The 27,796-nt window shown below is 50.3% G+C and overlaps 3 protein-coding genes across 8 annotated transcripts in view; all 3 read left to right on the forward strand.

The window, feature by feature from the left end:
• DNAJC27 (DnaJ heat shock protein family (Hsp40) member C27) overlaps positions 1–7,659 on the forward strand; it is a 40,728-nt gene extending 33,069 nt beyond the window's left edge. For 2 of the 6 annotated variants that reach the window (XR_014842471.1, XR_002342820.2), the window contains 3 exons: positions 22–182; positions 3,874–4,060; positions 4,173–7,659. Coding sequence is in view for 3 of the 6 variants with exons in the window: in XM_085019901.1 (XP_084876027.1) it covers positions 22–182; positions 3,874–4,006 (294 nt within the window). In the remaining 3 variants the exon portion in view is untranslated. Of the gene's footprint in view, positions 1–21; positions 183–3,873 lie in introns of all 6 variants that reach the window. The other 4 variants (XM_085019901.1, XM_021087775.2, XR_014842472.1 and 1 more) reach the window with 3 other exon arrangements.
• Positions 7,660–16,014: 8,355 nt separating this feature from the next.
• Positions 16,015–27,027, forward strand: LOC146404929 (uncharacterized). Its single transcript, XM_085020130.1, has 3 exons — positions 16,015–16,024; positions 25,554–26,415; positions 26,888–27,027. Exons 1-3 carry the CDS (start codon positions 16,015–16,017, stop codon positions 26,895–26,897), a joined length of 882 nt encoding a protein of 293 aa, XP_084876256.1. The 3' UTR covers positions 26,898–27,027.
• The window catches only part of ADCY3 (adenylate cyclase 3), a 92,238-nt gene continuing 91,335 nt past the window's right edge, over positions 26,894–27,796 (forward strand). Inside the window, exon 1 of the mRNA XM_021087777.2 lies at positions 26,894–27,720. Within this exon, the coding sequence (XP_020943436.2) occupies positions 27,046–27,720 (675 nt within the window). The 5' untranslated portion in view covers positions 26,894–27,045. The remainder of the gene's footprint in view (positions 27,721–27,796) is intronic.

Genomic DNA, 27,796 nt, shown 5'->3' on the forward strand with positions numbered 1-27,796 from the left:
GGATGTGCTTTCTTTCTGCAGACCTTTTATGTATCCATAGTTGACTTATGTGACAATGGCGGGAAACGTCCCATCACAAATAGCAGCGCTAGTTTCACCAAAGAGCAAGCAGACACCATTCGCAGAATTCGAAATAGTAAAGATAGTTGGGACATGTTGGGAGTCAAACCTGGGGCCTCAAGGTAAGCAGTGCTCTCAGATATTACTGCTGACTTCTCTCATAGAGATTCGGTCATCAGGATTGTAGTGTGATATCATTTTGTGATTGGCCAGAAATAGGAAAACGTGTGGAAACACGCTAGCTGACTTAACAGTGCTCCTTCCCTGAATTTAGTAGATACCAAAGAAAGAAAATAGAGGGCAAGCTGCCCGCTAGGGGACTGTGTAGTATAATCGCATAAGTACCTTCTGAAACGACCTGCTCTGCTTTTGTTACATAAGAGCCTTGAAGCTAATGGAGCTTAAAAAAAATCCAAATAGAATTCTTAAATTGTAGAATTTTAGAGAAGGAAAAAATGTGAGCAATCAGCTTATCCAAACATTTCATTTCATAGATGAGAAAACTGGAACTCTGGGAGACTAAACACATATTCAGGGACCCCAGGAGTTAGTGGGAGTATTGCTTCTTGACCCTGAACACTCTGTATCTGCCTGTCTCTCTCTTTTTCTGTTTCTGTCAAAAATCCTGCTACTTCCTCCTCTGAGAAAATTCAGAAGGACTGCTTCTGAAATTTATGTTATTTCATTTTAGTCAAAAGAATTATTTGGGAGAAAAAGAAATAGTCACTACTCTGTTGCTTGTTCAAAAATAAGTCATTATTCAGTATGGTTATGTAGCTTTTTTCCAGCTTTATTGAAAAATATTTCACATACATTGCATAAGTTTAAGGCGTACAGAATAATTATTTGACTGACGTATGTTGTGAAATAATTACAACCATGAATTTAGTTAACACCTGTTGTCTCCTATAGATAAAGAAAAAATGTTTTTTCGTTGTATTAGGACTCTTTGAATCTACTCTCTCCACTTGCAAAGGTTATATAACTTTTAACACCGTAATACTACTGCTACTATACATATTACTAGAATTCTCGTATCTTTTTAGTTTGCACCGTAACTTTCCTCCCTGTGGTCTCTTAGCACAGCTTCAGATCCAGGAGGGACGAGGGAGGGGGAAGGAAGATAGTCGTTGGTCAGCCCAGACTTGCTGGGCATCACTGAGGAAGCTTGAATCACCTGAAGGAGGGAGGAATTCAGAGGCCCTCACAGCACAGAGTTAACCGGTGTCTTTTAAATACCCTTTTAGACTTCCCATTGTCTCATTCTAACTGCTTCCATTTCATTTACAATGGATATTGGCTCTACAACTCAGAAACAATGACTTATTCATTAACTTTGAACGATATTTGTTAGGAAAGAAGAAACTTTTGATTCCTTATTCACTGTGGGTAATTGGAATCTACCAAAATTTGTGAGACCTCTGTCATTTTCATACCCTTCCCCAATGTAAACACGGACTTTTCTTACCTTTATTCCTCTGGGCCCATCCCACTAATGTGGTGTGCCGTTGAGCACATGTGGGCAAAACCCTTTCTGTTGTCGTTATAGAGGGTTTTAATGTTTATTCAGTGCTGTTTACTGTCTTTAGTAGAACGAGTACCTGTTTGACACACCCGACTCGATCTTGTTTCTCTAAAATTTTCCTGGAAAGTTTCTCCTGCTATCCAGAATTCTTGAAGGGCACCAGGCCTGAACACTAACCCTATGTGGACGTGTTTCCTCAGGAAGCAGAGTGGCTAGAAGGAGCCAAGCCAAGCCTCACTCATGGGGAAGAGACGGGGTACTGTTTCTGCCTCAAGGATAGAGTCTTTTAGGGATAATGTGATTCTTATTAGCTAACGTCAAAATCATCTGTGCAGAGAAGCTATCTGCAAGGTAAAACGAGAAAATTCAGAAGGACTGCTCCAAGAGCAGGAGGCAGAAAAAGCCATAGAATGTATTCCCAAGACATGGGCAGCTGTTAGCATGGCCCTGTGACCTCACTCAGTCTCCCCACAGTGACCGGTAAGACTTTCCATCACCTCCAAGATAGCAAAGACCATCTCTCTAATTTGGAGAGCCAAGCTAGAACTCCTTCTGGTAGAGAATAGAGGGGGAAGCACCAAATGCAGGCTTGTAGGATAACCTGGACCTTGAATTACAGAAGGAAGCTGAAAAATAAAACTGTTACTGCCCAGGGTTCTTGGCCTCCTTAATCAATAGAAATTGATAAGAAGCCAGGCAAGAGCTTCAGGCAGGGCTTTACTGGGGCTCCTGCTGCAGCAGGAGGGAGTGAAAATGAGTGCCTGGTAAGTCTGCTTGCTCTCCGAGTCAGGGCGAGCTGGTTCCTTTGTGGGGTGGCGGAGGTGGTCTTAGGGGTCAGGCCAGAGGGGTGGTGGTCTGCCCACCCCCTGGGTAGTGCTCTGTGCTGTGTGTGTGCGCATACAGTTCCCTGCTCAGATGTGGCAGCTGGGTTTTTGGCCTTTTTCTATCTTGTTCAAAATTTGCCCCAACGGTGCATGCATGCAGTTATTTTTAGCCCCTTCTGGTTTCTTTGTATTTTGTTGCTGGGAGAGACTTGGTCCAGGTGCGAGCACTGCAGCACAGGGTCCAGGTCCCAGGTCTCAGCCTGTCTCAGAACCCGCTGGTAGAGACAGAGCCAGACTGGCCAGGGGAGTGGCTGGGCACTGGGAAGCCTCTCGGAGGCCTGACACCGGAGGATATGGAAGGCAGCCGGGCTCACCAGCGTACCACCAGCACTCCCCTGAGGGGGCGAAGAGCAGGAGACGTGCAGGGACAGGTGGTCTTCGGGCCCCTGCGCAGCAGCCCCTGCTCATGGAGGGGCTAAAAAGCCCTCACCTGGGACTTGCTGGTCAGGGGAGAAGCACTCACCAGTCACAGGGCTCCTTTCCTCTCTTAGATGTGAAATTCTCTCTTCTTTGCTCTCAGGGAGCTCACTCTAACTCTTGGGTACCCCTTTCCAGAGGCCCTCGCTTGGTCATTGGTGTCACCATCTTCCTCGGGGCCTCAGATTGCCTGTGACCCTGGAACTCACTTCAGCCCCATTTCTTATATCCCGCCCCCCATGCCCAGCTCATCATCTGCTTCTGCCAGGTCTTTGTGTTTTTATCACCTCTTCTGTCTTCCCTTGTTTGCTTCCACAAACACCTTGATCTAAACTCTTGGGTTGTTGTAACCTGTGTCCTCACTTCTAAAAATAGCTTTCCCAGCACCATATTGTCATGAAACACCTACAGTCACTGTTGTTTGTCAAATCCAAGTTTGCTGTTGTCTTGCCGGCAGGGCCCTCACTCGCTGACCCCTGTTCCCGGACCAGCTTTGTTTCTTGTTACTTCCAGGGTGGTTTCCTCCTGGAACCACAGGCCTCCGCCTGTTCTCTCCCCGCTGCTCAGCATTTCCCCTCTGCTGTGTCAAACCTCGAACCCCACCTTCTTCCAGAACCATCCTCCAGGGGGCCTGCCCTGATGGCCCCTGTCCGCATTGCTTCAGCCAGCAAAGATTTTCTGCATGTCTGTGCGGCGCCAAGCGCTGTCTGTTTTTATCTGATCATGTTCTCACCAAGCGTTTTCATTTTCTTAGCGTTCGCGTCTCCCTTTGTGCCAGGGCAGCGTGCGTTTTCCCACTTGAACTTACGTAGTGTTTGTTCACTGGTTCCTAGTCCTTGGGTCCCACCTTTGAGAAAGGGTAGTGATTATTTGGGATCCGTTTACTGCAAGAGCTACGGTGGTACCCAAACAGCTAGGATGCCGGGGGGAGGTGGGGGGGCCTGACCCCGTGACTGACGTGGAGCTTGGCTTCTGCTTCTCCCGCAGGGATGAAGTCAATAAAGCCTACCGGAGACTCGCCGTGCTGCTTCACCCGGACAAGTGCGTAGCCCCTGGCAGCGAAGACGCCTTCAAAGCCGTTGTGAGCGCCCGCACGGCCCTCCTGAAGAACATCAAGTAGAAAGCAGAGAAAACTACAAACCTGGGCATCCAGTGCAAGCAGACTTTCCTTAAGGTAAAATAGCCAACCTGGGTTCTTTCTGCCACAAAGCCTGACTGCGCTTTTCCCTCACGTGCCGTCACTTGTAAATCAGTAATTCCGGTGCCTGGTCCCATGTCATCGACAGCGTGCCGCGACACACGGTGACAAGAACCGAGCGCCCCGTGTACCCTGCGGTTCCTTTCCTGTTTCCAGATGATCTGCGAGTTTTTCTGATGCGTCCGTGAGCTCTGTCGGCGGAGCATCCCTGAGGTGCTTTGCTCAGGAACGTCCATGAGGTTTCTGGAAGGAGGACAGGAGGACGCTTTCACTTTTTGGAATCTTAAAAATTCATCAGAGCAGAAAACAAAAATGGCAGCAGACACTGTCTGTACCCCCGGAAGTGTGGTGACCTCACAGGCCAGTTGCCCCTTTTCCACTGCGCTCCTGAGGTGGTGGTTTAAGCATCAGTCAGCAATTAATGAGCTCTCAGCAGCCCTTTGGAAGGGAAGTAGGTGATACGCTCCTGACCTGAGTGGCCTTTTGTGACCTCCCTCTGTTCCCCTCCTCCAGCCCCCAGGGGGAGGGACGAGGCAGCCCTAGGAGAGCTGCGCTCGTCCTGCCCCTGGGTCTGAGGCTTTCCCTGGCCACGGAATTAGGAATCAGACCCCAAGACAGAAGTGCCTGCAGACTAGATGGTGTGCACATCCCAGTGGGCTCGGCCGGCCTGGCCGGGGCATGTTCGATGCCTAGGCAAGCCCCTCGGTGAGGTTCATGCCTTGTCTTGGTTCGCATCCTTTGCCACAGACAGGTGGGAAAGGAAGGGGTGTCTCAGTAAGCCAGGCCTCCTCTGCCCTCCTCATCAGTGTTAGTTCCCTCCTTCTTCCCCCTTCTCCTCCCATCTTGTTTGTTATATACCACATCCGCCACCATTTCTCTCTTCCTCAATCCCTGGCTTCCGCTTCCTGCCTCCTCCGTCCTCCATCCAACCGTGACCTGGGCCTGGATGACCAGTGACAGGTGTGGATCCTTTGGGTGGTGGATGGAGAGACCTTAAGGCCTCTGTGGGAGGAATCTCTGACTTTTGCTTGGGTTCCAGATTTCTAATTAGTAATATCTTTAAGCTACAGATTATGAAGATTAATTTCACAAAGAGAAATACATTCTCTCGCCATAGTCTCTTCCTCCATATCCAAGGGATGGATGAAGATCACGTGTTAGGACCAGCCTTTCTTGCAGCATTTCTAGAGTCAGTCTCCCTGCCTGGCTCGTTACACCATCACTCTCCTTATGTTACTCAGACTCTTAGCTGTGAGCACGCTGCACTCATTGGGGCTTTAAAGTATGTAAACACTACTGTCTGTGAATTGTAAACAGCTATTCCATATTTATCACCAGGAAGCATTCACCTTACCCCCTGAGACGAAAAACCACTTTTGTTTAATAGGAGCTCACTGCATTCTCTGGACCCTTCCCTTCTCCAGAGCAGCTTTGCTTTGTGTGGCTGCACCTGAGCAGCATCGAGCTGGTTGTCAGGAAACCAGAGCATTTTTTTCCTAGTATGAGTTTTCATCTTGGTGATACTGAAAAGACTTTAAAAAAATAAATTGAGATATGAGATAGGATTTCTTATGGGATTTTCCTCTGGCCTTTTCATTTTCACTAGCTCTGGGCCTGTAGAACTCCAGCCCAAAGTTCTTCAGGACCTACATTTTGCTTAAGGCCTTCTTCGTGCCTAAAGTAATTAAACATAGATTTGTTCTTGCAGCAGAACTTAGGAGTCGGGTGAATGTGGGACCGTGCACCGGTGGTGTCAGCCCAAATTGACATGACCGCTCACTCGGTGACCCTGTGTAAGAGCCAGTGCCGGGTTTCATCACTGCTGTTTAATGCGAGTTTGGTCACCTCATTCAAGGGCATTGTGCAGGTGAGCAGTTTCAGCAGAGAGGGCTCTTCAGTGCTTCCATTCATATCCTCATACAATGGGTGACTTGTTGAAATTTAGCCTGATGTCCTGGGACCCAGTTCCTAGCACCTTGATGATTACTGTTAAGAATGGCGATGTACCATTTCATTTATGTAAAAGAAAGAAAAGAAAGTTAAGCTTCAGGGTCCCAGGATTTTTCAGATTTCCGAAATCCTCGAGTCGAATGTCAAGAGATAATGAAGCATGATCTGCAGTGAAAGGTTTTCTTGGCACTGACTTTATCCAAAATTTCATAGACCTCTGTGCATTAATTTAAATTCTTGGTGCAAATATGTCCTTTATAGTTCAACCTTATTAAAAGGCTTTAACCAGTTGGAATTTCACAATATATCAGTGAGCGTAACAACAATGGCTAAACAAACAGAGAATCCTATTTTTCAAAAAGGAATAAAAAGTTCAAGCAGCTATTATTAAAGAAAAGCCATTGCCTCTGCATCTGAGTCACCAAGAATGAGCGCTTTTAAAACTTGTTAGAAATCCCTGGAGGCTTTTGAAGTTAATCGTGCTACCTACCTAAGAACTTTCAAATACACTCTCCTTTTGTTCTTCTCTTCTGCTTTCCTGCCTCCTTTTGAATTGATCTTCGCAACTGTCAACGTTTCTTTTACTTCAGCATTGTCATTTTATTTCTTCATGGAAATGTGCGCTTGGTTTTGTTAGCCTGTTAACTTGGACATCCAGATTTGGGGGTACTGTGCTGCTCCTCAAGAGAAATTGCTCTAATTCTAAGATTGCACTCTATTCTGTAAGGCTCACGTTTACCTCAGGAAACTCACTCTAGTATGTTCTCTTGCATTGAATTCTCAACTGGAAAATATTCCTCTAGACTGATAAGCTAGAGCCTAAATCACTGTTAGCTAAATGAGCCATAGATAAGGCAGCTAAATTTCTGAAAGAAAGCCAGACTAAGAGGGCAGCCCCTGTGAGCTCTGAATCCATAGTGACGGAGCTGTTCCTCGTAGAACAATGACAGACTCTCAAGGGGGAGGGAGGTATTTTGGTCTTAAGTTAGAAAGGGTGGGGCCGTGTGCACATGGCCTTTGACAGTGACAGCGCCCGTCCTACGAGCACTCAGTAGGCACTGGAATGTCACTCCCTTCTCCACCGCACTCCATCCAGCTCACTCTGAGTCTGCCAACATTTTTGGAAAACTTTTGAAAAGGAATTTAGCCACAAAACATAGCCAACCACCTTCCATTGCAAGTTTTGCAAAGCGAAGAGAGGTTCATCTCTCTCATGACTGGTATTTAGCACAATCATAAGCGACAGTACAGTTTATATAGCGGTTTTTCCTTTATGCATTTCTAGAGAAGACGAAAGCTTGACCTCGTGGTATGGATAAGTTAGATTGTGTCTGACGAGCAGTGCAATATGAAGCTGTGCAATAAAGGCCGTGCTGGTGAAGTGACTTGTTGGAAAGCTGGACGGTTTGGGTTAGCTTCCTGCAGCGATTGCCCATGAGGCAGTCTTCCCCTGGACTGGGAATGCAGAGTCTCTAAAGAAACCCTTTGCTCTTAGGAGGTAATTCACGTATGGTTTCTGTTGAAATAACGGAGAATGTTAAATCTAATGGTTGTTTATGTCTTGTATAGAGAGTGTCATATGTATTTAAGTTGTGTATTTTTATAAAGTAAAGCCAAATACCAAACCCCGGTCTGTGGGCTTGCTTTATTTGTTGAGACACTGGTCTTTTTTTTTTTTTCTTGTTTTATTATTTTAATTTTTTCCCCTGCTGTACAGCATGGGGACCAAGTTACTCTTACATGTATACATTTTTTCCCCCACCCTTTGTTCTGTTGCAACATAGGTATCCAGACATAGTTCTCCATGCTACTCAGCAGGATCTCCTTGTAAATCCATTCCAAGTTGTATCCAATAACCCCAAGTTCCCGATCCCTCCCACTCCCTCCCTCTCCCCCCGGGGCAGCCACAAGTCTATTCTCCAAGTCCATAATTTTCTTTTCTGTGGAAAGGTTCATTTGTGCTGGATATTAGATTCCAGTTATAAGTGATATCATATGGTATTTGAGCCACTGGTCTTTAATGTAAAACATACTCGTCTAGAAGCCAATCCAGTTCCTTCCCAACTGGGAGTGTAGATGAGACATCTTGCTTTAGTTTCCAGTGGGTAAAGTGGGAGAAATTTTATTCATTAGTCCATCAATCTCTCTAAGCCTTAATTAATTGTGATGAAAATGTTTCGATCTCTAAAAGAAAGATACTAATATTATGTTTATCTTTTTAATTCAAATGAAACTTATTTTAATAATGCAGACCTTGGCTGAATAACTTAATAATTCAGCCAACTAGTCCCTGGAAAACAAGCATCCTTAAGTAACAGATTATTGTGAACCCAGAATTAGAAAGTAAAAGCCTTGTAGAGCCAACCCACAGAAGGCAGTCTATCTCCGAAGGCTTTAAGCAAGAGCTTTAATTTTGAGTGACAATCTTTATCACCCGAGGATGCCCACCCCTCTCTGGGGAAACTACTCTGCCCTCTTCATGCTGCCAGCATGTAGCATGTTGTAAAGGGGAGCTACCAAATCCTCCTATGACCCACCCTCCCTCCCTGGTCCCAGAGATTGGCCCAGAGATAGGAATGTCACTCAGGCTAAACCAATTAGCATCCCTCCCTGGGATCTTTCTAATTGGATCCAGGAAAACAAATTTCCTCTCAGGAGAGGAAGATAGGAGGTGTCCTGCTGATGCTGGCAACGTTGATTCCAACCTCATGGAAAAACATTGGCGAGCATGAAACAGACCTTCAGAAAAAGACAGAGGCCTAGTAGCCAAGACTTTCCTTCTAGTCCCTGAGGCCCCCCCGAACTGGCTGTACTTCAAGCCCATCAGCTACCCCAGAATCCTTCCCCAAATCTCTGTTGCCACCCCTCTACTGTTTTCTGCTTAAGGTAGTTGGAGTTTGCTTTCTGTTATTTGCTACCAAAAGAGTCCTGGAAAATAACAGACATTAAGGATTGTAAGCAGGGATGAGAAAAGGCTGGTCTCTGGGTTGGTACAATACCTTGTAAGTATTTTATGACATTTTATACATTAAAATATATCCAAATACTTAGTGTTTCTCAACTAAAGTCTTTGGCTATGTTTTAAACCAATAATAACTGCTTGTAAACTGAGAAGAAAAGTTAGATTTATTTATTTTGTTTCAGGGTCAATTTAAGACGCACAATTTTATGTGGCATTTTTGTTTCCATTTGATCCATTGCCCATCGGGGCACTTTTGATTTCTTTCTTTCTTTCTTTTTTTTTTTTTTTTTTTTTTTTTTTTTTTGTCATCTTTTTAGTGCTGCACCCACGGCATATGGAGGTTCCCAGGCTAGGGGTCTAATCGGAGCTGTAGCTGCCGGCCTACACCACAGCCACAGCAGCGCCAGATCCGAGCCATGTTTACGACCTCCACCACAGCTCACGGCAACGCTGGATCCTCAACCCACTGAGCAAGGCCAGGGATCAAACCCACAACCTCATGGTTCCTAGTCGGGTTCATTTCTGCTGCACCATGATGGGAGCTCCCAATCAAATTGTTTTTCACGTTCACCTGGAGGAAGTGGTCCTAGACTTCAGGGTCTTCCTTTCATATTTATGCTATGAATATATTCCTCCACAGCAGCTGCCAAGGCTGTATTCATTTTGAGGGGAAAATACCTGGGATCTCAGTTGTTGTTTAGTTAATAGTTAAGTGAATAGTGTATACCTCTGAATCAACCAGTTAAAATTCTCATCAGTTCCCTGTTCTAAAGGATGCTCTGACTTTAGGAAAATTATTTCTCTGTGCATCCAAAACAGTGAATTGTTAGTGATCATTAAAAAACAGCAGACATACCCATGAAAGCGTTTGTACTAGGGAAGAGAAAGCAAAAGTCTGCTGTGGCGGAGAGAAGTGAGAGGTGCCACACGCCTTAGCTCTCAGGATGTGAACATTCTGCTGGTTTCAGAGCGTGAGAGAAAGGGAAAAAGGTAATAAAATAAATACCAAAGAAAAAGATGACATCTTAATGGTTCGAGAGGAAAGTAAAATAAAAGAAAGTATCTTGGGAGTTCCTGCTGTGGCATAGCAGGACTGGCAGCGTCTGCAGCACCAGGACACAGGTTCCCAGCCTGGCACAGTGGGTTAAAGGATCTGGTGTTGCTGCAGCTGTGGCGTAGGTTGCAACTGTGGCTCGGATCTGATCCCTGGCCTGGGAACTCCATATGCCATGGGGTGGCTAAAAAAGTTAAAAAAAGAAAGAAAAGAAAAGAAAGAAAAACTGTCTTCGACCTGACTAGCAAGGAGAACACAGAAAAGCTCCATCTTTCTTTATTTCTTATTTTTTAGGGCCGAAAGTTTAGCACATGGAAGTTCCCAGGCTAGGGGGTCAAATAGGAGCTGCAGCTGCCAGCCTATGCCACAGCTATAGCAGCGCCAGATCTAAGCCGCCTCTGCCACCTATACCATAGCTCGCAGCAACACCGGATTCTTAACCCACTCAGTGGGACCAGGGATCAAATCTGTATCCTCATGGATACTAGTCCAGTTCATTTCCACTGAGCCACAACAGGAACTCCCGGAACCCCATATTTCTAGTGAACCCCAAGAGCAACATTTTATTAGGATAAATTTATAAGTTCAAGCTTTTAACCTCACTCCATATAAAAGCAACCTCCCGGTCAGTTCTCCCACCCAGGCGAGATGGCAACATTTATATCAGAAGTGATAAATTCCCACGCTATTCCTCTTGCTCACAGATACTGGCCAGGAGAGCTCCTTGCCCAAGAAAGTAGATCGGGTTCAAGGAAAGTTGAAAGCTTCTGCCAGGCACTCTACCTCTGGCAGTGCTGGACGGGGACTCTGTTTAATGAGGCATCCTGGGGACATTTTAGGTATAAGAGGAAGTACTGTGGCTTTGCCAGGTGAGGCCCAGAGCCAAGCTGCTCCTCATAAGAAATGAACAAGACTTCCAGGGGCCGGAGCTGCCTGAAAGAGAAAGGAGAAAGATTTGATGAGATGGGGCAGGAGGCAGAGGTCCAAACTTCTTTGGATGATTAGAAAGATACTAGATATTAAAAATGATTAGATACTAGATAATATTAGAAAGAAGGGACAGAATCAGTCAAAGGGCTTATAAGAAGTTGAATGTCTGTAACAGTGTTTTCCCCATCTTACAGATGAGAAAACGGACGCTCAGAGAGGCTGTGTTTGGGAGTTCCCATCATGATGCAGCAGAAACAAATCTGACTAAAAACCATGAGGTTTCGGGTTCGATCCCTGGCCTCGCTCAGTGGGTTAAGGATCTGGCGTTGCTGTGGCTGTGGTGTAGGCCAGCAGCTGTAGCTCTGATTGGACCCCTAGCCTGGGAACCTTCATGTGCCGTGAGTTTGGCCCTAAAAAGTTAAAAAAAAAAAAAAAAAGAGAAAGAGAGAGAGGCTAAGCTTGATCCCTGGCCCAGCACAGTGGGTTAAAGGATCCAGCAGTGGGGCAGTTGCAGCATAGGTCACAACAGTTGTTAGGACCTGATCCCTGGCCTGGGAATTTCATATGTTGCAAGGTGGCCAAAAAAAAGAAAAAAAAAAAAAAAAGGAACCTCAGAATGTGACCTTATTTTGGAATAAGGTCTTTGCAGATATAATTAGGATAAAAATCTTTTTTTTTTTTTTTTTTGGTTTTTAGGGCCACACCCATGCTAGGGGTTGGATTGGATCTGTAGCCGCCGGCCTACACCCCAACCACAGCAGAAGCAGCTCAGGATCCGAGCTGCGTCTGCGACCTACACCACAGCTCACAACAACACCAGATCCTTAACCCACTGAGTAAGGCCAGGGATCAAACCTGCGTCCTCATGGATGCTGGTTAGATTCGTTTCTGCTGAGCCATGACGGGAACTCCAGGGTAAGAATCTTGAGATGAGATAATCCTGGATGAGTGCAGACCCTAAACCCAGGGACAAGCCCTTAGAAGAGAAGAGAAGGGGAAATAAATGAGACAGCAGAGAAAAAGTGGTTGTGTGGAGACAGAGGCAGAGACTGGAGCTATAAGCCCCAAGCCAAGCAGTGCCAATAGTTGGTGGCAGCTGCCAGAAGCTAGGAGGGGGGCAGAGAATGGGTTCTTCCTCAGAGCCCATAGAGGGAACCATCCTTGTCAATACCTTGATTTTGTTGGTTTTTACATTTAATTTTATTGGAGTAAAGTTGATTGACAAGATTGTGTTAGTTTCAGGTGTACAGCAAAGTGAATCAGTCATACCTATAAATACATCCATTCTTTTTTCCCATATCGGTTATTGCAATCTATTGAGTAGATTTTCCTGTGCTATAGAGGAGTTTCTCTTTATTTTATTTATTTATTTATTTTTTAATTTATTTTTTAGGGCTGCACCCTCAGCATATGGCGGTTCCCCAGCCTACACCACAGCCACAGCAATATGGGATCTGAGCTGGGTCTGCAACTTACACCACAGCTCATAGCAACGCTGGATCCCTAACCCACTCCGTGAGGCCATGGATTGAACCCCATCCTCATGGTTCCTAGTCGGGTTCGTTAACCACTGAGCCACGAAGGGAACTCCCAGGTTCTCGTCAATCATCTATTTTATATGGCAGTGTATATGTGTTATTCCCACCCTCCCAATTCTTCCCTCCCCCCAACAGTTTCACCTATGGTAACCATAGATTGGTTTTGAAATCTGATGAGTTTGTTTCTATCTTTTATTCTTTACTTTTTTTTTTTTTTTTTTTTTTTTTGCTTTTTATGACCGCATCCCGCAGCATGTGGAATTTCCCAGGCTAGGGGTCCAGTCAGACCTGCAACTGCTGGCCTGTGCCACAGCCACAGCATTGTGGGATCCCAACTGTGTCTGTGGCCTTATATCACAGCTCACAGCAACGAGGGATCCTTAACCCACTGAGCGAGGCCAGGGATTGAACCCGCATCCGCATGGGTACTAGTCAGGTTTGTTAACCACTGAGCCTGACTGGACCTGACTTGCTGTTACGGACTGAATAGTTGTGTTCCCTCCAAATGCATCGGTTAAATCCCTTACCCCCAGTGGGCTAGTCTTTGGAGTTGGGGGGTACTTGGAGGTAATGAGGTTCAGGTGAGCGCATGAGGGTGGAGGCCCCATCATGAAATGAGTGTCCTTACAAGGAGAGGAAGAGACACCAGAGCTTCCTCTCCCCGCTGTGAAGACACAGCAAGAAGGTGGCTCTCTGCAAGCCAGGAAGAGAGCCCTCGCCAAGAACTGGATCCGCCAGCACCTTGACCTTGGAGGTCTAGCTTCCAGAACGGTGAGAACCAAATTCCTGTTGTTGAGGCCCCCCAGTCTGGGGCGTTTTATAATAGCTGTCTGAGCTGATTAAGGTCCACACTCTCTCTCTCCTCTTTGCCTGGTGGACTCTCGCGGAACCTTTATACCCAACTTAATTGCCTACTCCTGTGATAGTTCTCTGGATTCACCTCGTCGCTCAGGCACATTTCACAGATTTTCTCTGCAGGGCAGGGGTCTCTCCAATGCATTACTTCTTGGCAGATGAAGACCTTATCTTTTCTATCTTTGTGTCCTTGGCCCCCAGTAAAAACATTGTAAATATTTGATGCATGAATGAATGATCTCTGTTGCTGAACGCAACAGTTCTCCAGTCCTGAAATAGACTGGAGATCCCTTAACCATGTAATGCCCCACCAATTATGAGAAAAGTCCCGGAACACAACTGAATGTTGATTAAAAGGGGCCTGATGGAGAGTAAGAAAATAAGAAAAGTGTAGGTGCCCTTAGCCCCCAAATATGTTGCTCATTAACCAATCAAAGCTTGGCATCCTTTCCTCGGTGAAATTTGTCCAAGTATTTCCCAGGTTTGTGGAAGTGTCTCAGAAAAATGACAAGAGAGTTGGCTTTGCCAGGAATCAGGCCTGGCCTTGCAGAGCCGCCGGAGTCAATACTGTTGATGGCCTACCCGCCTCCCCTCCCCGCCGTTGGCAGAGTCCTAACGTCCAGGTGTCTCTCCCTTCACTGTGTGGCTCAGCGTGACTCATGAGTGGGTGAAGCTGTTCATGGTGGTATCGGTTCTACTGCTAGTGGCTGGTTTGGAAGTGGGCCTGTGATTCTGCTCTAGCTAAAGAGACAAAATGGACATTCCTCTAGAGAGCTACCAGGAAAGAATTTTGTACTCCCGAAAAGACAGGCATGGGAGGAAACTGTTGCTCCTTTTCTGCGAAGTAGTACCATGTCTGCCTATGATGCTGGGTTGTGGCTTCATCTTGCAAACATGGGGAGACTTATTAGCCTGTGATGGCAAAACTGATACCCTAAGGTGGCAGCACGGAAGAGGAAAAGCAGCATGCCCTTGAAAGATGGTTTTCAGCCGCTGAATAACTAACCTTAGTCCTGTTCTATCCAAAGACTTGATACCGAGGTGATACATTTTCTGGACTGTTTAAGCCGTTGTGAGTTGTTTAGAGTTACTTAAAACAGAAATCATTCCCAAAATTAAAATACAACTCAATTGCTGAAAACATCTCTGTGCTTGAGTACACACACTCACACACGTACCTGGCCCAGGCGAGATGCCTGAGAAGTCCACTATTTGCAACTTATTAGAGAAAAGTTCTGTATGTTAAATCACAAGTTTTACCCTTGAGAGGGATTAATCACTGAGCTTTTAACACCTTAGAATGTATCCATGTATTCCTCAGCATTCCTCCTCCATCAAGCACTCATTAAGTGCCTTTTCCATGCCACTCACTCCGCTAGACTCGAATTAACAAAAAAAACCCATCAACAATGGGTATCAATTTATAGCTAATATTTAAATCTTCCTTTATATATTTCTCTCTAAAGTTATTTAAATGTCATTTTTTGTTTGTTTGTTTAAAGCATGTTTGAACTTAGACGACATTAAAAAAAATCCCCACTTAGAGCTGTATTCATGCAAAATTGTGCACAAGATGAAAAGTCTCCAGCTCCGTCCAGGTTAATGTACATGACTTGTGGGGAGGCTTTTATCGAGAGAAGCCAAGGAAATACAGATCCCTAAAAACCTGCTCTGCCCTAAGAAAGTGATCAAGGGGGGGGGGATGCAGAGGCAGGGGAGACAGGCGCTCACTGCCCTGAGATGTGCGCCAGTCTCTGACAGCACGAGAAAGAGCAGAGGGCTCCAAGCCAGAGAAAGACTGACTCAAGGCTAGCAGCTGCTAAAAATAGCAGAGCGGGGTTAGGAGCTTTCCTGTCCAAACAGATCTAAAGCTGGCAGGTAGTGTGGCCATTCATGAATGGAGGGGTTGGATCCATCTCCACCAGAGGGCCTCACACTGGGGGTTCTGGGTCCTCGCTCGGCTAGGAGCAGAGCCAGCACTTGCTTCCAGCTTGGCAGGGCCGGTACACTCAGAGGCACCAAGGAGGGAGGATGGGTGAGAGAATTACTTGAATTAAATGAACCCAGAATTATCTGAACCTATTTCACTGAAATTAGTTTTTTTTTTTTTTCCCCCTCTTTTTCATAGCAGTACCCACAGCACATGGAAGTTCCCAGGCTAGGGGTCGAATCAGAGCTGTAGCCGCCGGCCTACACCCCAGCCCCAGCCATGTGGGATCCTTAACCCCCTGAGCGTGGCCAGGGATCGAACCTGCATCCTCATGGAAACGGTGTCCCATTCTTAACCCACTGAACCACAATGGGAACTCCTAAAATGAGTTTTAATAGCATGAAAAAAGATATTTTTAAATTAAAATAAAAGCTGTAGTTTTTTTTTTCTCTTAAAGGACCAAGTTCTTGGTCTGGTTTTGAAAAAGCCTAGCACGTAGCCCACTGCATGTAACACTTCCAGAAAGTGCCTGGCTGTGCCTGGCATCCCCCACGTGGCGAGTAGCTAATTTATTTCCACCATCCCTTGAGCAGTAAACAGCGTCTTTTTTAAGAACACAAGAGGGGAAACAATGCCAGCGTGAGTTACTTAATAGTTCTAAAAATCACTGTCTGCAGAAACACATGGATGTGCTTAGCCACAAAACGGCACATGTCGGAGTGTAAGTCAGCTCCACATCTCACGTGCAGGGCCAGAGAACATTGTGGAATGAATCCTGGAGAGCGTGACTTAAATCTGGACCACTGTCTTCTGGGCGTTGTTATTTTGTGTGCTCCCTTGATGCTCTCGTCCTTTTCTGAACCACCTTTTATCCCAAATCGGCCGTCTGAAAGAACAGAGCTGGTCAGGACATGTCATTTGCTCCAGTAAATGCCAGCAACTGCGTCTGTGATCTGGCCTCCTCCTGCCAGTCCTGCCTCGCAGCAGCTTCCCTTTCTACCCGCTTCCCACCATCCATCTCATCACCGTTCCCAGGCACACCCTGGACTTTGCTGCCTCCAAGCCTTTGCTCGCACTGTGGCCTCCATCACGGCCCTTCCTCATCCTGGGGACAGACTCTCTCCCCTCGTCCTTCTCAGTCATGCCCTGCTGCACAGAGCCTTTGCTGGTCCCCTCCCTTGAAGTAACATCATGAATGCTGTTTAGCAAACTTTGGCAAGAAGCAGGACTTGAAAGGAAGGAGGAGGGTACGGCGGCCGCCAGAGGGATGAAGGGCTTAGAAGATGTGTCCTTTATTTGTGATTTAGGGTGAGAGAAGCTTTATCTGTTGAAAGTGCCAGGAGAGAAGGCGAGGACCCCCAGGGATACTGGGGGTGGGTTTCAGGGCTGGGGGAGGGGTCCCCATGGGCTGGAGCCAGGGGCCTCTTCTCTGGTGTCCGTTGTATTTTTTGCATCACATACGCTCTGGTATGATGGGGGGCATGCATGGAAGGCCACTGGGCCTACAAAATAGCTTCTCCCCTGACCTACTTTGTGAAATCTGAAATGCCACTGTTTTCATTTAGGCCTTTGACCCATGGCCTTGACCAGCGGTCAAAAGTGTGTTATGTCTGTCTATGTCTGTGTGCACGTGTGCGTGCATGTGTGTGTGTGTGTGTGTGCGTGCGCGTGCAGAGATCATTGTTAATGGAGACCCTCTCTCCCCACTGCTCTTCCACTTCTACAGAGACCCCCTCAAAAGTTCTCGTGGCCTGGCTAGCTTTTCTGCTGGTAAAATGGGGGGCAGGAACTGAGCCCCACCTGCTCAGTCGTCTTATTTCTTGTTTGTTGGCTGGGTGAGGAGATGGGTGCATTTTCTCCTCTCACCTCCGTGTCCCCCAGGTCAGGTTCCATCCACCTGCCTGGGACTGGGTGAGGGGGTTCAAGTCCGGAGCGAAGCATCACCCCAGACTTAAATGGCCACACATCTGAGCTCCTGGCTCTGACTTAACTTCCATCCCTAAGGAAACTGATCTGCCTGCTTCCTGGGCCCACTTCCTCTGTGGTTCTGAAGTGGGAGCAGGCGAAGGCGGAGCTAATGATTGTCCCAAGGCCTTTGCAGCTGTAACGTTATGAAAACTCCATCCCCCGATGGCCCATTCCCCAGGATCTGGTCCTGAGGAAAGAGAGGGAAGGAGACGAGAGTGGAGGCCCGGACATTGGGAAAGGGGGAAGGGGGGCACCCTAAAAGATGGGGGACGGGGGCAGGGGGGAAGATAATCCTCAGCTTCACAAAAGTGTGCCTCGCTCTGCTCTGACTTTTGATAAATATGATTGCCAGATTTTGTAATCTGTGTCTCCTGCTTAAAGACAGGAAAATGGGTCAGCAGTGTGTAAATCAAGCTGGCCAGGCTGCAGGCCGCCTCTCCGGGTTCCCTCTTGTGGATCTGCTGTCTGGTTCTGCCCCCCTCTCGGGCTGGAGAGAGGACTCTGGATTTGAGCAGACATGCCCTCAGGCAAAGGCCCGACCTCCCTCGTTCCTGCTCACTCCTAATTTGTTTTCCCCTGCTGCACGCACTGCGGTCCAGCCCTGAGTTGACCCCATCCAAGCAGAGGGGCAGGCTACGGAGCGTCATCCCTCCAGCGATGTCTGATGAGGCTGGACGGGCCAGATTGCACAGTGCCCTGAGGCAGACGAGTAGGTGTACAGTCGGCCCCTGTCCTTTACCAGCTATGGAACCTTGGGCAAGTTATGAACCTAGTCTCAGTTTTCTCATCTGTAAAATGGACATAATAATGTGTTTATGCCATAGGACTGTGGAGGTTACATGAGATAGGTAGGTTGGGACCCAACCAAAGAGTATCCTGGCTGTTAAGGATTTTAGAATTGAGTCTGAAGGCAGTAGGAAAACTATAGGCATTTTGAAGAAGTGAAATGTCTGAACTGTGCACTCCAAAGGCAGCCAGAAAGGGGGTTTGGAGAAGAATCTTGGAATGAACTCTGTGAACCTCTGGTATCTATTCTGCTGGGTCTATGCCGCCTTCTTGTTCCCAACCAGCCTTTGTGGAACAGTGGGTCTGTCCCGTTAATGCTGATTAGGTATCATAGAAGTCGGGGGAGGGGAGCCATAGGCGGGATCTTCCTTTACAGCTTTCTCTTGCATTAGAAGACTTCAAGGGCCTCTTTTTTTTTTTTTTCCCCAAAACACCTTTTTCGTGAACTTTTCAGATGCTTTGCAATCTCCAGCTTTAACCTGCTAGTGCTATTCAGTGCAGCCTCAAGATTAGAAACACTGCCTGGATAGCATATCAGGAGCCTTTGGGATTGGCAGAACGACGCCCCCCCAGCTCATTGGCATGCCAGTCTCCAGAAACTCTGAGAATGTTGCCTTACACAGCAAAAGGGATTTTGCACATGTGATGAAGGGCCTTGAGAGGAGGAGATTATCCAGGTGGGCCCAAGTTGATCACAGGGGTCCTTAAAATTAGAAAACTCTCCTGGCTGTGGGGTGATAGGGAGATGTGACTACAAAAGAATGGTGAGCCAGAGTTCCCTGGTGGCTCAGTGGGTTCAGGATCTGGTGTTGCCACTGCTACGGTTCTGGTTGCTGCTGTGGCTTGGGTTTGATCCCTGGCCTGGGAACTTTCCACGATCCCCCACTCCCCCCCCAAAAAAGGGTGGTGAGAGATACAACATTGCTGGCTTTGAAGATGGAGGAAGGGGCCACAAGCTAAGGAATGTGAGCAGCCTCCGGAAGCTGGAAAAGGTAAGGATGTTGATTCTCCTCTAGAACTTTCAGGAAAAAAATGCAGCTCTGCCAACTCTGTGGCTTTAGCCCACTTTTGACTTTCTGACTTCCAGGATTGTGAGCTAACACACATGTATTGTTTAGACACCAAGTCTGTGGCAATGTGTTACGGCAGCTACAGAAAAGGACCACATGTACTAGGGGCCCAGTTGGTGCAAAGCACAGGGGACTCCGTAGTTTAAAAAACAAGACAGAATCCTTGCACCAACAGGACTCACAGTCTATGGGGGAGAAACAAGGTATATAAACAATTAACTACCCACCATCATTACAGGCAGGAAGTGCGCTGAAGAAATATAAAGCAGAGTGAGGGGATGGATGAGAACCCCACATTGTCCACCTTGGAGAGACTGTTCCGAGTGGGAGACAGAAGAGCACACTGTCCCCACCCCAAGTTCCCAAGGGCCCGCCCCTGCCTGGGGATCCGAGAAGACCTCACAGAGCAGGCGACCCGGGAAGCGGGGGTCTTTGAAGGTGAATAATAATTTGTCAGGTGCACAGAGGGGAAGCTCTGAGCAGAGGGAATAGCATATGCAAAGTGATGAAGATGTGAGGCGCGTGCAGTGGGGCTGGGGCTCGGGGAGCAGCGGGAGCAGCACAGGGGCTGACAATGACGTGACCTCGGGCATCGCCAGCTGGGTGTGGATGTAGAGCGAACCAGCCCTCCAGGAGCCTGAGGTGGGAGCTGCAGAGATGGCCACCGTGTTTCTGTTTTCCGGCAGTTTTGTCTTGTACCCTGAAAACAGAAATAGCTGGAGTTTCTTCATGGCTCAGTGGGTTGAGGATCCGGCATTGTCACTACTGAGGCTTGGGTCAGTGCTCTGGTGTGGGTTCAGTCCCTGGTCTGGGAACTTACGCATGCCGCAGGCGCGACCAAAAAATTTTGCTTTAAAAAAAACAAAAAAACAAAAAACAGAAACAGTAAATCCCCAACAATTTCACAATAAAAATAATGTTTAAGATTATTTACCATGGAGTTCCCTTTGTAGCTCAGTGGTAACAAACCTGACTAATATCCATGAAGATGCGAGTTTGATCCCTGGCCTTGCTCAGTGGGTTAAGGATCCGACGTTGCCCTGAGCTGCGGGGTAGGTCGAAGATGTGGCTCGGATCTGGCGTTGCTGTGGCTCTGGCGTAGGCTGGCGGCTGTAGCTCTGATTAGACCCCTCGCCTGGGAACTTACATATGCTTCATATATGGTGCTAAAAAGCCAAGCAAAACAAAACAAAACAAGATTATTTACCAGATAAATCACTGAAAGAAAAAAATCACTTCAAGTAAAATTAATATCTGAGAATAACTTCAGGTGGATATGGTGGCTTTGCCACTTCCTGGCCCATCTCAGAGTACCAGTGGGCAGAACAGGGTCCAAAGCTTCTTTTTTTTTTTAGGGCTGCACCTGCGGCATATGGAGGTTCCCAAGCTAGGGGTCGAATTGGAGCTGTAATCACCAGCCTACACCAGAGCCACAGCAACACCAGATTGAGCTGCATCTGCGACCTACACCATAGCTCACAGCAACGCCGGATCCTTAACCCACTGAACGAGGCCAGGGATCAAACCTGCAACCTCATGGATCCTACTCAGACTCGTTCCCACTGAGCCATGATGGGAACTCCCGAATGATCTTCTTTAATTCAACGAGGTTTCTTGAGAGGCTGCCATTCCTGGCACAAAAGTGCATAAAGGCTTTGACCCTGGGTTCAAAGTCTAGCGACTGGAGTGACGGTCAGGTCAAATGACAGTAAATGGTAGCAGGAGTTAAATACAGGTATGGAAACCTGTCCACCGGCTCCTGTCTCTGTTTCCTGTGGCTGCGTAGCAAATGACGTCAAACAACAGAAATTTATTCTCTCCTGCTTCTAGAGGCCACAAGTGCAGAATCAAGCTGGTCCGCAGGGCTGCCCTTCCTCTGGAAGCTGGAGGGGAGAAGCCCCCCTTGCCACCTCCCACTTCTGGGGGCTCTAGGGGTTCCCTGGCTTGTGGTCACAGCCTCAGCCTCTGCCTCCATCTGCACATCACCTCCTCATCTGCGCCACTGTCCCCTCTGTGTGTCTCTCCTAAGAACCTGTCATTACATTTGGAGCTACCCGGTTCAGGATGATATCATCTCAAAACCTATAACGTCATTACACCTGCAAAGACGCTTCTTCCGAATAAAGTTACGTTCCCATCACATTCATAGGGTCCAGGGGTCTGGACGTGGACATCTCTTCTGGGGGGCAGGAAGGCACCATTCACCCCACTACAGATCCCCAAATCAAAAATAACTCGTGTTCCTTGAGGACAACTTCAAAGGAAAGCAACCTCTGAGCACTTCACAAGTATTATGGGATCCCCTAGCATGTGGGGAGGCAGGGACAGCCAGTGACCAGGTTTTTAAAGAAGATGGGACAAGGTCAGATTTGGATTTGCAGGGGGGGTCCAGGTAGGGGTGTAGAGGAAGGGTGGGGGACGTGAGAGGAAGAGCAGGCTCAGGGATGGTTCCTGAGTCCTGAGAGGGGGCTCGAGGTGGGGGAGCAGCCGCTGGTTTAGGTTTTTCCATCTGCAGTGAGAGCAGTGAGCCAGCCCTTCTCTAAGCCCCCAGGCTGACCGGGCTCCCAGGACTCATTCTTTGGGGTATTGGGACGAGAGGCAGAGGCCTCCATCTCCTGCTGGCTTGGGCCTTTTCTAGCCACTTCTTGTTGTTCAAAATCTTGCTCTGCCCCTTGGAATCCCCAGCAGGCTGGGAGAGGCTCGTTAGCACACATTTCTATGGTGCTTCTTCCCGCAGGGGCCCTGGCTTGAGTGCTTTTGGAAACGTGACATTTCCGTAGAGGCCTCCGGATTACTCAGCATTCACACGTTGCTTCACACTCCACAGGCGTGTGTCTCAGCCCAAATTTAACCTGTCTGGGCCTCAGCTTCCCCATCCGGGCTGGGGCAGAATGACGTTTCTTTCAGCTCTGACGCCCAGGGAGCCGTGATTCTGCGGGCGGCCCGGGGACCTAGCAGACACTCAGTCTGAGATCACAGCCGGGAGCAACCTTCCTGAGGATTCCTGCTGGAGCGGCCCTGTGGATTCCCGCCCTTCCCCGCCCTTTCCTAGCTGAGGACTCAGGAGCAATTCACCTCTTGTCTCTGAGCCCCAGATTCCTCACCTGTAAAGCGGGACACCTCATAAAGCTAAAGGTGCTGCTGTGACCGCCCATCTGAAGCACAGACCATGCGTGAAAGGGGAGGGATGCTTAGTGTTAAATTGATGTTGTTGGAACAACAGGCTGTGCACGAGTTTCTGTTTCAAACTCAGGGCTGCAGGGACCAGGAATGCTGCCCTGGCTCCTGAGATGCTCACACGCAGGACTGGGCGGACCCGGAAACCCCCCGGCCCAGGGAACCCGGGCTCCAGGACATGGTCCTTCTTGTGCTCTCTGGGCTCTGCTTCCCCTGCCCACCCCAGAGGCCTCGGTCAGGCCCGAGGGAGGGAGCTGGGCACCACGGGTGTCAGGTTGGGAAGCAGGAGGTGAGGCTGCAAAACCACCTACTAGGGAGGGCCCTGGGGTGATGGCAGCCCAGTGGAGCCCTGAGTAGGACAAGCTGGAACAGCAGTGCCGGAGCAGCTGGGCCATGTGGCCCAGAGACTGGGCGGTAACTCCCGTTTGACTTATTCTGCTGTGATCTGCCAACCCTTCTGATGCCCATGAACCTCTTTTCCTAGGGGTCAGTCTGTGTCATCACACCATAAGGATTCTGAGAATGGGGGAGGTAGAATCATGCATCTGAGGTCCCTTGTGGCATCGAGGCCAGTGCACCAGGCTGAGCTTTCTGGATGTTGAGGGCTCCTGTTCCCCAGGGGAGGCTTCTGAGCTGGCTGGAGTAGATGAGCCGTTTGGGCTGGTACAGGGCATCCCACCCAGACACTTCTACTCTGCAACTGTTGTGGGTACACCTTGCAGGCACTTGGCCTCCCTGTGCAGGTGTCCTGTTTCCTGCCCAGGCGCCCATGGCTCAGCCTCCCTGAGGCTCGCCCACACTGGGAAGTACTCAAGAGTAAACTCACCAAGTAGCGACCCCCAGTGTTGGGGGGAAGCAGGTGGATGAATACTCCCCCTTCCAGCCACCCAGGGGAACATCCCGTGGTGCCTTCTGGAAGGCTCCTCAGAGAGGTCCCGGGGGGATGGAGCCCCACCGCCCCAGCAGTGACCATTCGTGCCCACACCCATGTATTTACCAGCTTTCAAATCCTCTTTCCCCAGGAATCACTCTCCCAATTAAACCACTGCACACAGGCCCGTCTCAGGCTCCGCTTTCAGCTAAGGCCCCAGTGAGGGCTCTCCCGGGGCCGGCCCCAGGGGAGCCAAGGATTCTCCTCCCACTTCTCTTTCCCCAGGACGCCAGGGTTCTGCTCTGATGTATTGTTTGCTGGGTTCAGGAGCCACCACATTTTCCCAGGGGACCCAACCACTCTTGTTTATCCAATAACGATTAATTCTCAGCAATCATCTCTAGTCTCAAACCATACAAACAAAAGGTGCCTTCTGCAAAGAGGTATCCCAAGTGGATCCCGGGATAGGCTGCGGTTGGGACGCCCTCCAAGCTTCTACCCAAGCCCGTGGTTCTGTCTTCACTTTAAGACACGTGTATGTAGGCGAGTCACCCACACAGTCATTCATGGCCTTGGGTTGTGTGGGCGCGTGCGCGCGCGTGTATGTGTGTGCCTGTGTGCTTTAAAGATAGAGTTACTGTATCTTTCAATTGCAAAAGCAGTGCATGCCAGTTGTGCAGATTACAATGCCAAATGCAGAGCTTAGACACTGAAGCCACTTCCTCTCCCACCCCCTTGCACTTGAGTGTGGTTATTTTTAATTGTCGCTGGACCAGGACATGTTCAGCATCAAGGACCACAGGGAAGGGCTGAGCAAGGATGGGCGTGTGATGTGGGCGCAGAGGCTCCAGCCAACCAGAAGCTCTCTTCTGATGCTGAAAGGTCCTGCTTCAGGTCACTTGTGCTCAGCTGAGGGTCTGTCTTGGCGGTGGACATGGTGCCTAGGCAGAGCCGGCAAGCATCCTGGGAGCAGAGGTGGGTGGTGCTTCTGGACTTCCCCGATGTCTGGCCCAGCCGGGCTCTGCTGAACGTGTGTCCACAGCCAAGAGAAAAGGATTGTGGAAGCACCGGAATGGAGCCCTGAGGTCAGCAGTCAGGGCAGGAAATTGGGCTTTTTACCTGGGGCTTCTCTGTGGGGAACCCTCTCCCTTACGTGGGGCGGTGGGGAGGAGAAGCTGGGGCATGGGTGGTGGCAGAAGGCCCAGCAGCAAACCCACAGGGCCCAGGAGCTGGGCATGGCCTTGCTGAGCAGAGAGCCCCACAGAACTTCAAGAGTTGGCACGTGTGCCAGGAAAGGGGATGGGACTCTCAGAGGACACAGTGTGGGTGTCCCCTGTGCCCAAGCAGGCCCAAACAGTATTTATCAGCTTCTCCCTTCTGTTAACATATATTCCTTTGTTAAACATAAAAGCCATTCCTCCTTTAATAATGTGTGACAATTGAGAACAAATGCTTGGATCCCAAACAAATTAAAACAATTGGGGAAAATGCTGCTTTATTCAAACTACCCTCCTCCTAAATCTGATGTTATGTTCCTCACCTTTGGAAGCAAAGCCCTGACAAGCTTGGGCTGTGTTAGCATAGGGACTGACAGACTTAGTATAGGACGGACAGCTGCGATGGAATCAATTCTCTGACCTATTCCTGGAGGGATCTGAGTTGATTGATGCCTGAGGTTCTGGAAAGGGCTCTCATGGACCATCTCAAGCGCTGTAGGAGGCATCTTTATCCAGGGCCCTGGATGGCTGAGTTTCTCTCTTCTCTGACCTATTGCTTCTGCTCGCCCCCCGGAGCCCACCCTCTAATGCCACCGACTGTCCTCAGCAACTCTTCCCCTCCCCGCCCCTTACTTTTGTTCTAACACAACCCACCTCCCTCCGCTCCCTTTCTCTAAATTCTTAAAACCTGTGGCTGATCTTGGACGATGTTCTGACAAAGCCAAGGAAAGTAATTTACACTATGGTGAAAGAGACTGATAGACTTTAACCACTCAAAGGAACATTGGCGTTTTTAAGAGTTTGTAAATTCAGAAATGCCTCAAACAGGTGGAATGTGCACAAGAGATCTTTTTGAAGCAGGGTCTCTCCAATGCCGTGTGCCCCACTGGGCCACTCCTCCCCGCTTCTTTCCAGAACAGGTCTCAGCTGCGGGCTCTTTTCGGCTGAAAGCTCAGGGCCCGCGATCCGGGGCGTTAGGGCTGCCAGGGTGGGCGGAGACACAGGCCCGGCGCGCCCAGCAGGGGAGCCTTCCCCAAACCTCAGCCCCCGCCTTCCCGAGCTCGAGCCCGGAAGGAAGCCGCGGCAGAGGAGGGGGCGCCAGGGATGCCCCGAGCGCGCCTCACCTGCAGGAGGGCACGTCCCCGGCTTTTATCGGTTGAGCCCGGGCCTGCGGGGGGAAGGCGCTGATTAGCCCATCCTTCCTGCTGCCGCCCATTCCCAGCTTCCACGCAGCAGTCGCAGGCAGCTCGCTGCCGGTGCCGGAGCGTGCGGCCGCCGAGGCCCCTCCAACTCTCGCCCCCACGCCGGCCCGGGTCGGGATCGGGGCGCCTCACCCCCGCACTCCCCACCCCCCCAAGTCCGGACGCGCTCGCGGAGAGGGCGGTGACTGCGGAGAGGGAGGGGCGCCGCCCGCCTCCCGGGGCCTGGAGCGCGCGTGGCCCCGGAGCCGCCAGCGCCGCTCGGGGACTCACTGTGCCGCCAGCGCCGCTCGGGGACTCACTGTGCAGCGCGCCGCGCCCCGACTCGGCTGGTTCTGCTCGGCGCGCGGGCGAGCCAGAGGATGCTGGCGGGCTTCCCCGGCCTCGGCCCGCGCTCTCGCCGGGGAGGGCCCCGGGTGCGCCCCTAGCCGCGCCGCCGCGGCCGCGACCACTGCGGGGCCAAGGGGAGGGGGCCGGCCGCGCACGCCAGCCCCGCGAGCCGCAGCCCTAGGGGCGGGCGGCCGCGAATTTTCCAGCCTCGGTCGCCGCGCCGCCTTCTCCTTCCTCTGCGTCCGGGCGCCGGTGGATGCTGAGGGGCAGGCAGCCCTGAGCCGTTCCCCGCCGGATTCCCGGCCTGACAGCGGGAGAGTCGCGCCCCTGACGGGGTCCAGGGACCGTGGCGCTGGCGGGGCGGCGCGGCTCCGCAGGGAGCGGACCCCAGGCACCCTGAGCCCTCCAGTCCCCTCCCGCCACACGCGTGACCCGGCCCCGCAGTCCCCGCGCGCACCGGCCCCGGACCACGCGGCTCCCGAGTTCCCGCACAGGTAAACGCAGGGGCAGAGCCGGCCTTCGGGAGGGCGAGCAGTGCCCGAAACCGGGAGCCCGAGTCGCCAGGGGTTGGGTGGGAAAGGGAGTAAACAGAGGAAGATTCACGAACCCCCGAGATGGTTCTGGTTTCTTTCTAGTATGTTTTACCTTCACCTTCTGAGGCTTGGGCCTGGAGATTGAGGTGAGAAGTCAGGGACTGAGAAGAAACGACACGGAGAGAGATCAGGGGTGCGACGGCTGGAAAGGTGGCCAGGCCAGTCCACACCACACGCCAGAGACAGGAAACGGAGTGTTTGGGTGGACAGGACCAAGTGTGTGTGTGTGTGTGGTCTGGTGGTGGCGTGAGCATGGGGGTGGCGGGAGAAAGGCCCTGCTTCTGGAGCCTCTTGCAGCAAGGATTCTTTGAGAAGGGCTAGGGCGCGTGGTGGGAAGGAGCAGGGGCTTCCACTCAACGGCGTCCTGTTTAAGTTCCAGATGATCGGCGAGACCTGTGCTCCGGAAACCAGCTCCACGTGGCTGCCGGAGGGGGCCGGCGCTCCGTCTGCCCCTTAGGTAGCCCGTCCCAGAGCCCTTCCTCGGGTCCCCGTCCACCTCTCCAGAGCCAGGAGAAGCAGACACCAGCCACGATGCCGCGGACCCAGGGCTTCTCCGATCCCGAGTACTCAGCTGAGTACTCCGCCGAGTACTCGGTCAGCCTGCCCTCTGACCCTGAGCGCGGGGTGGGCCGGACTCATGAAATCTCCGTTCGGAACTCGGGCTCGTGCCTCTGCCTGCCCCGCTTCATGCGGCTGACCTTCGTGCCCGAGTCCTTGGAGAACCTGTACCAGACCTACTTCAAGAGGCAGCGCCACGAGACGCTGCTGGTGCTGGTGGTCTTCGCCGCGCTCTTCGACTGCTACGTGGTGGTCATGTGCGCCGTGGTTTTCTCCAGTGACAAGCTGGCCCCTCTGGCCGTGGCTGGGGTCGGGCTGGTGCTGGACCTCATCCTCTTCGTCCTCTGCAGGAAGGGGCTGCTCCCCAGCAGGGTCACCCGCAAAGGGGTGCCCTACCTGCTGTGGCTGCTGATAACCGCCCAGGTGTTGTCCTACCTGGGCCTGAACTTCTCGGGCGCCCACGCGGCCAGCGACACGGTGGGCTGGCAGGCCTTCTTCGTCTTCTCCTTCTTCATCACGCTGCCGCTCAGCCTCAGCCCCATCGTCCTCATCTCTGTGCTCTCGTGCGTCGTGCACACGCTCGTCCTGGGGGTCACCGTGGCCCAGCAGCAGCAGGACGGCCTCAGGGGGATGCAGCTGCTGAGAGAGGTAAGGTGCCTTCTGCCCCACGCTGCCGCTTCCCTTCCCAGTCGCTCTCAGCCGAGGTGGTACCTGTTTCGAGGGT

The sequence above is a fragment of the Sus scrofa genome, chromosome 3, assembly GCF_054392235.1.
Source record: "Sus scrofa isolate SSC_HxYL_T2T_F1_AM1 chromosome 3, Sscrofa_HxYL_maternal_Yorkshire_Landrace_v2.0, whole genome shotgun sequence".
Classification (NCBI taxonomy): domain Eukaryota; kingdom Metazoa; phylum Chordata; class Mammalia; order Artiodactyla; family Suidae; genus Sus; species Sus scrofa.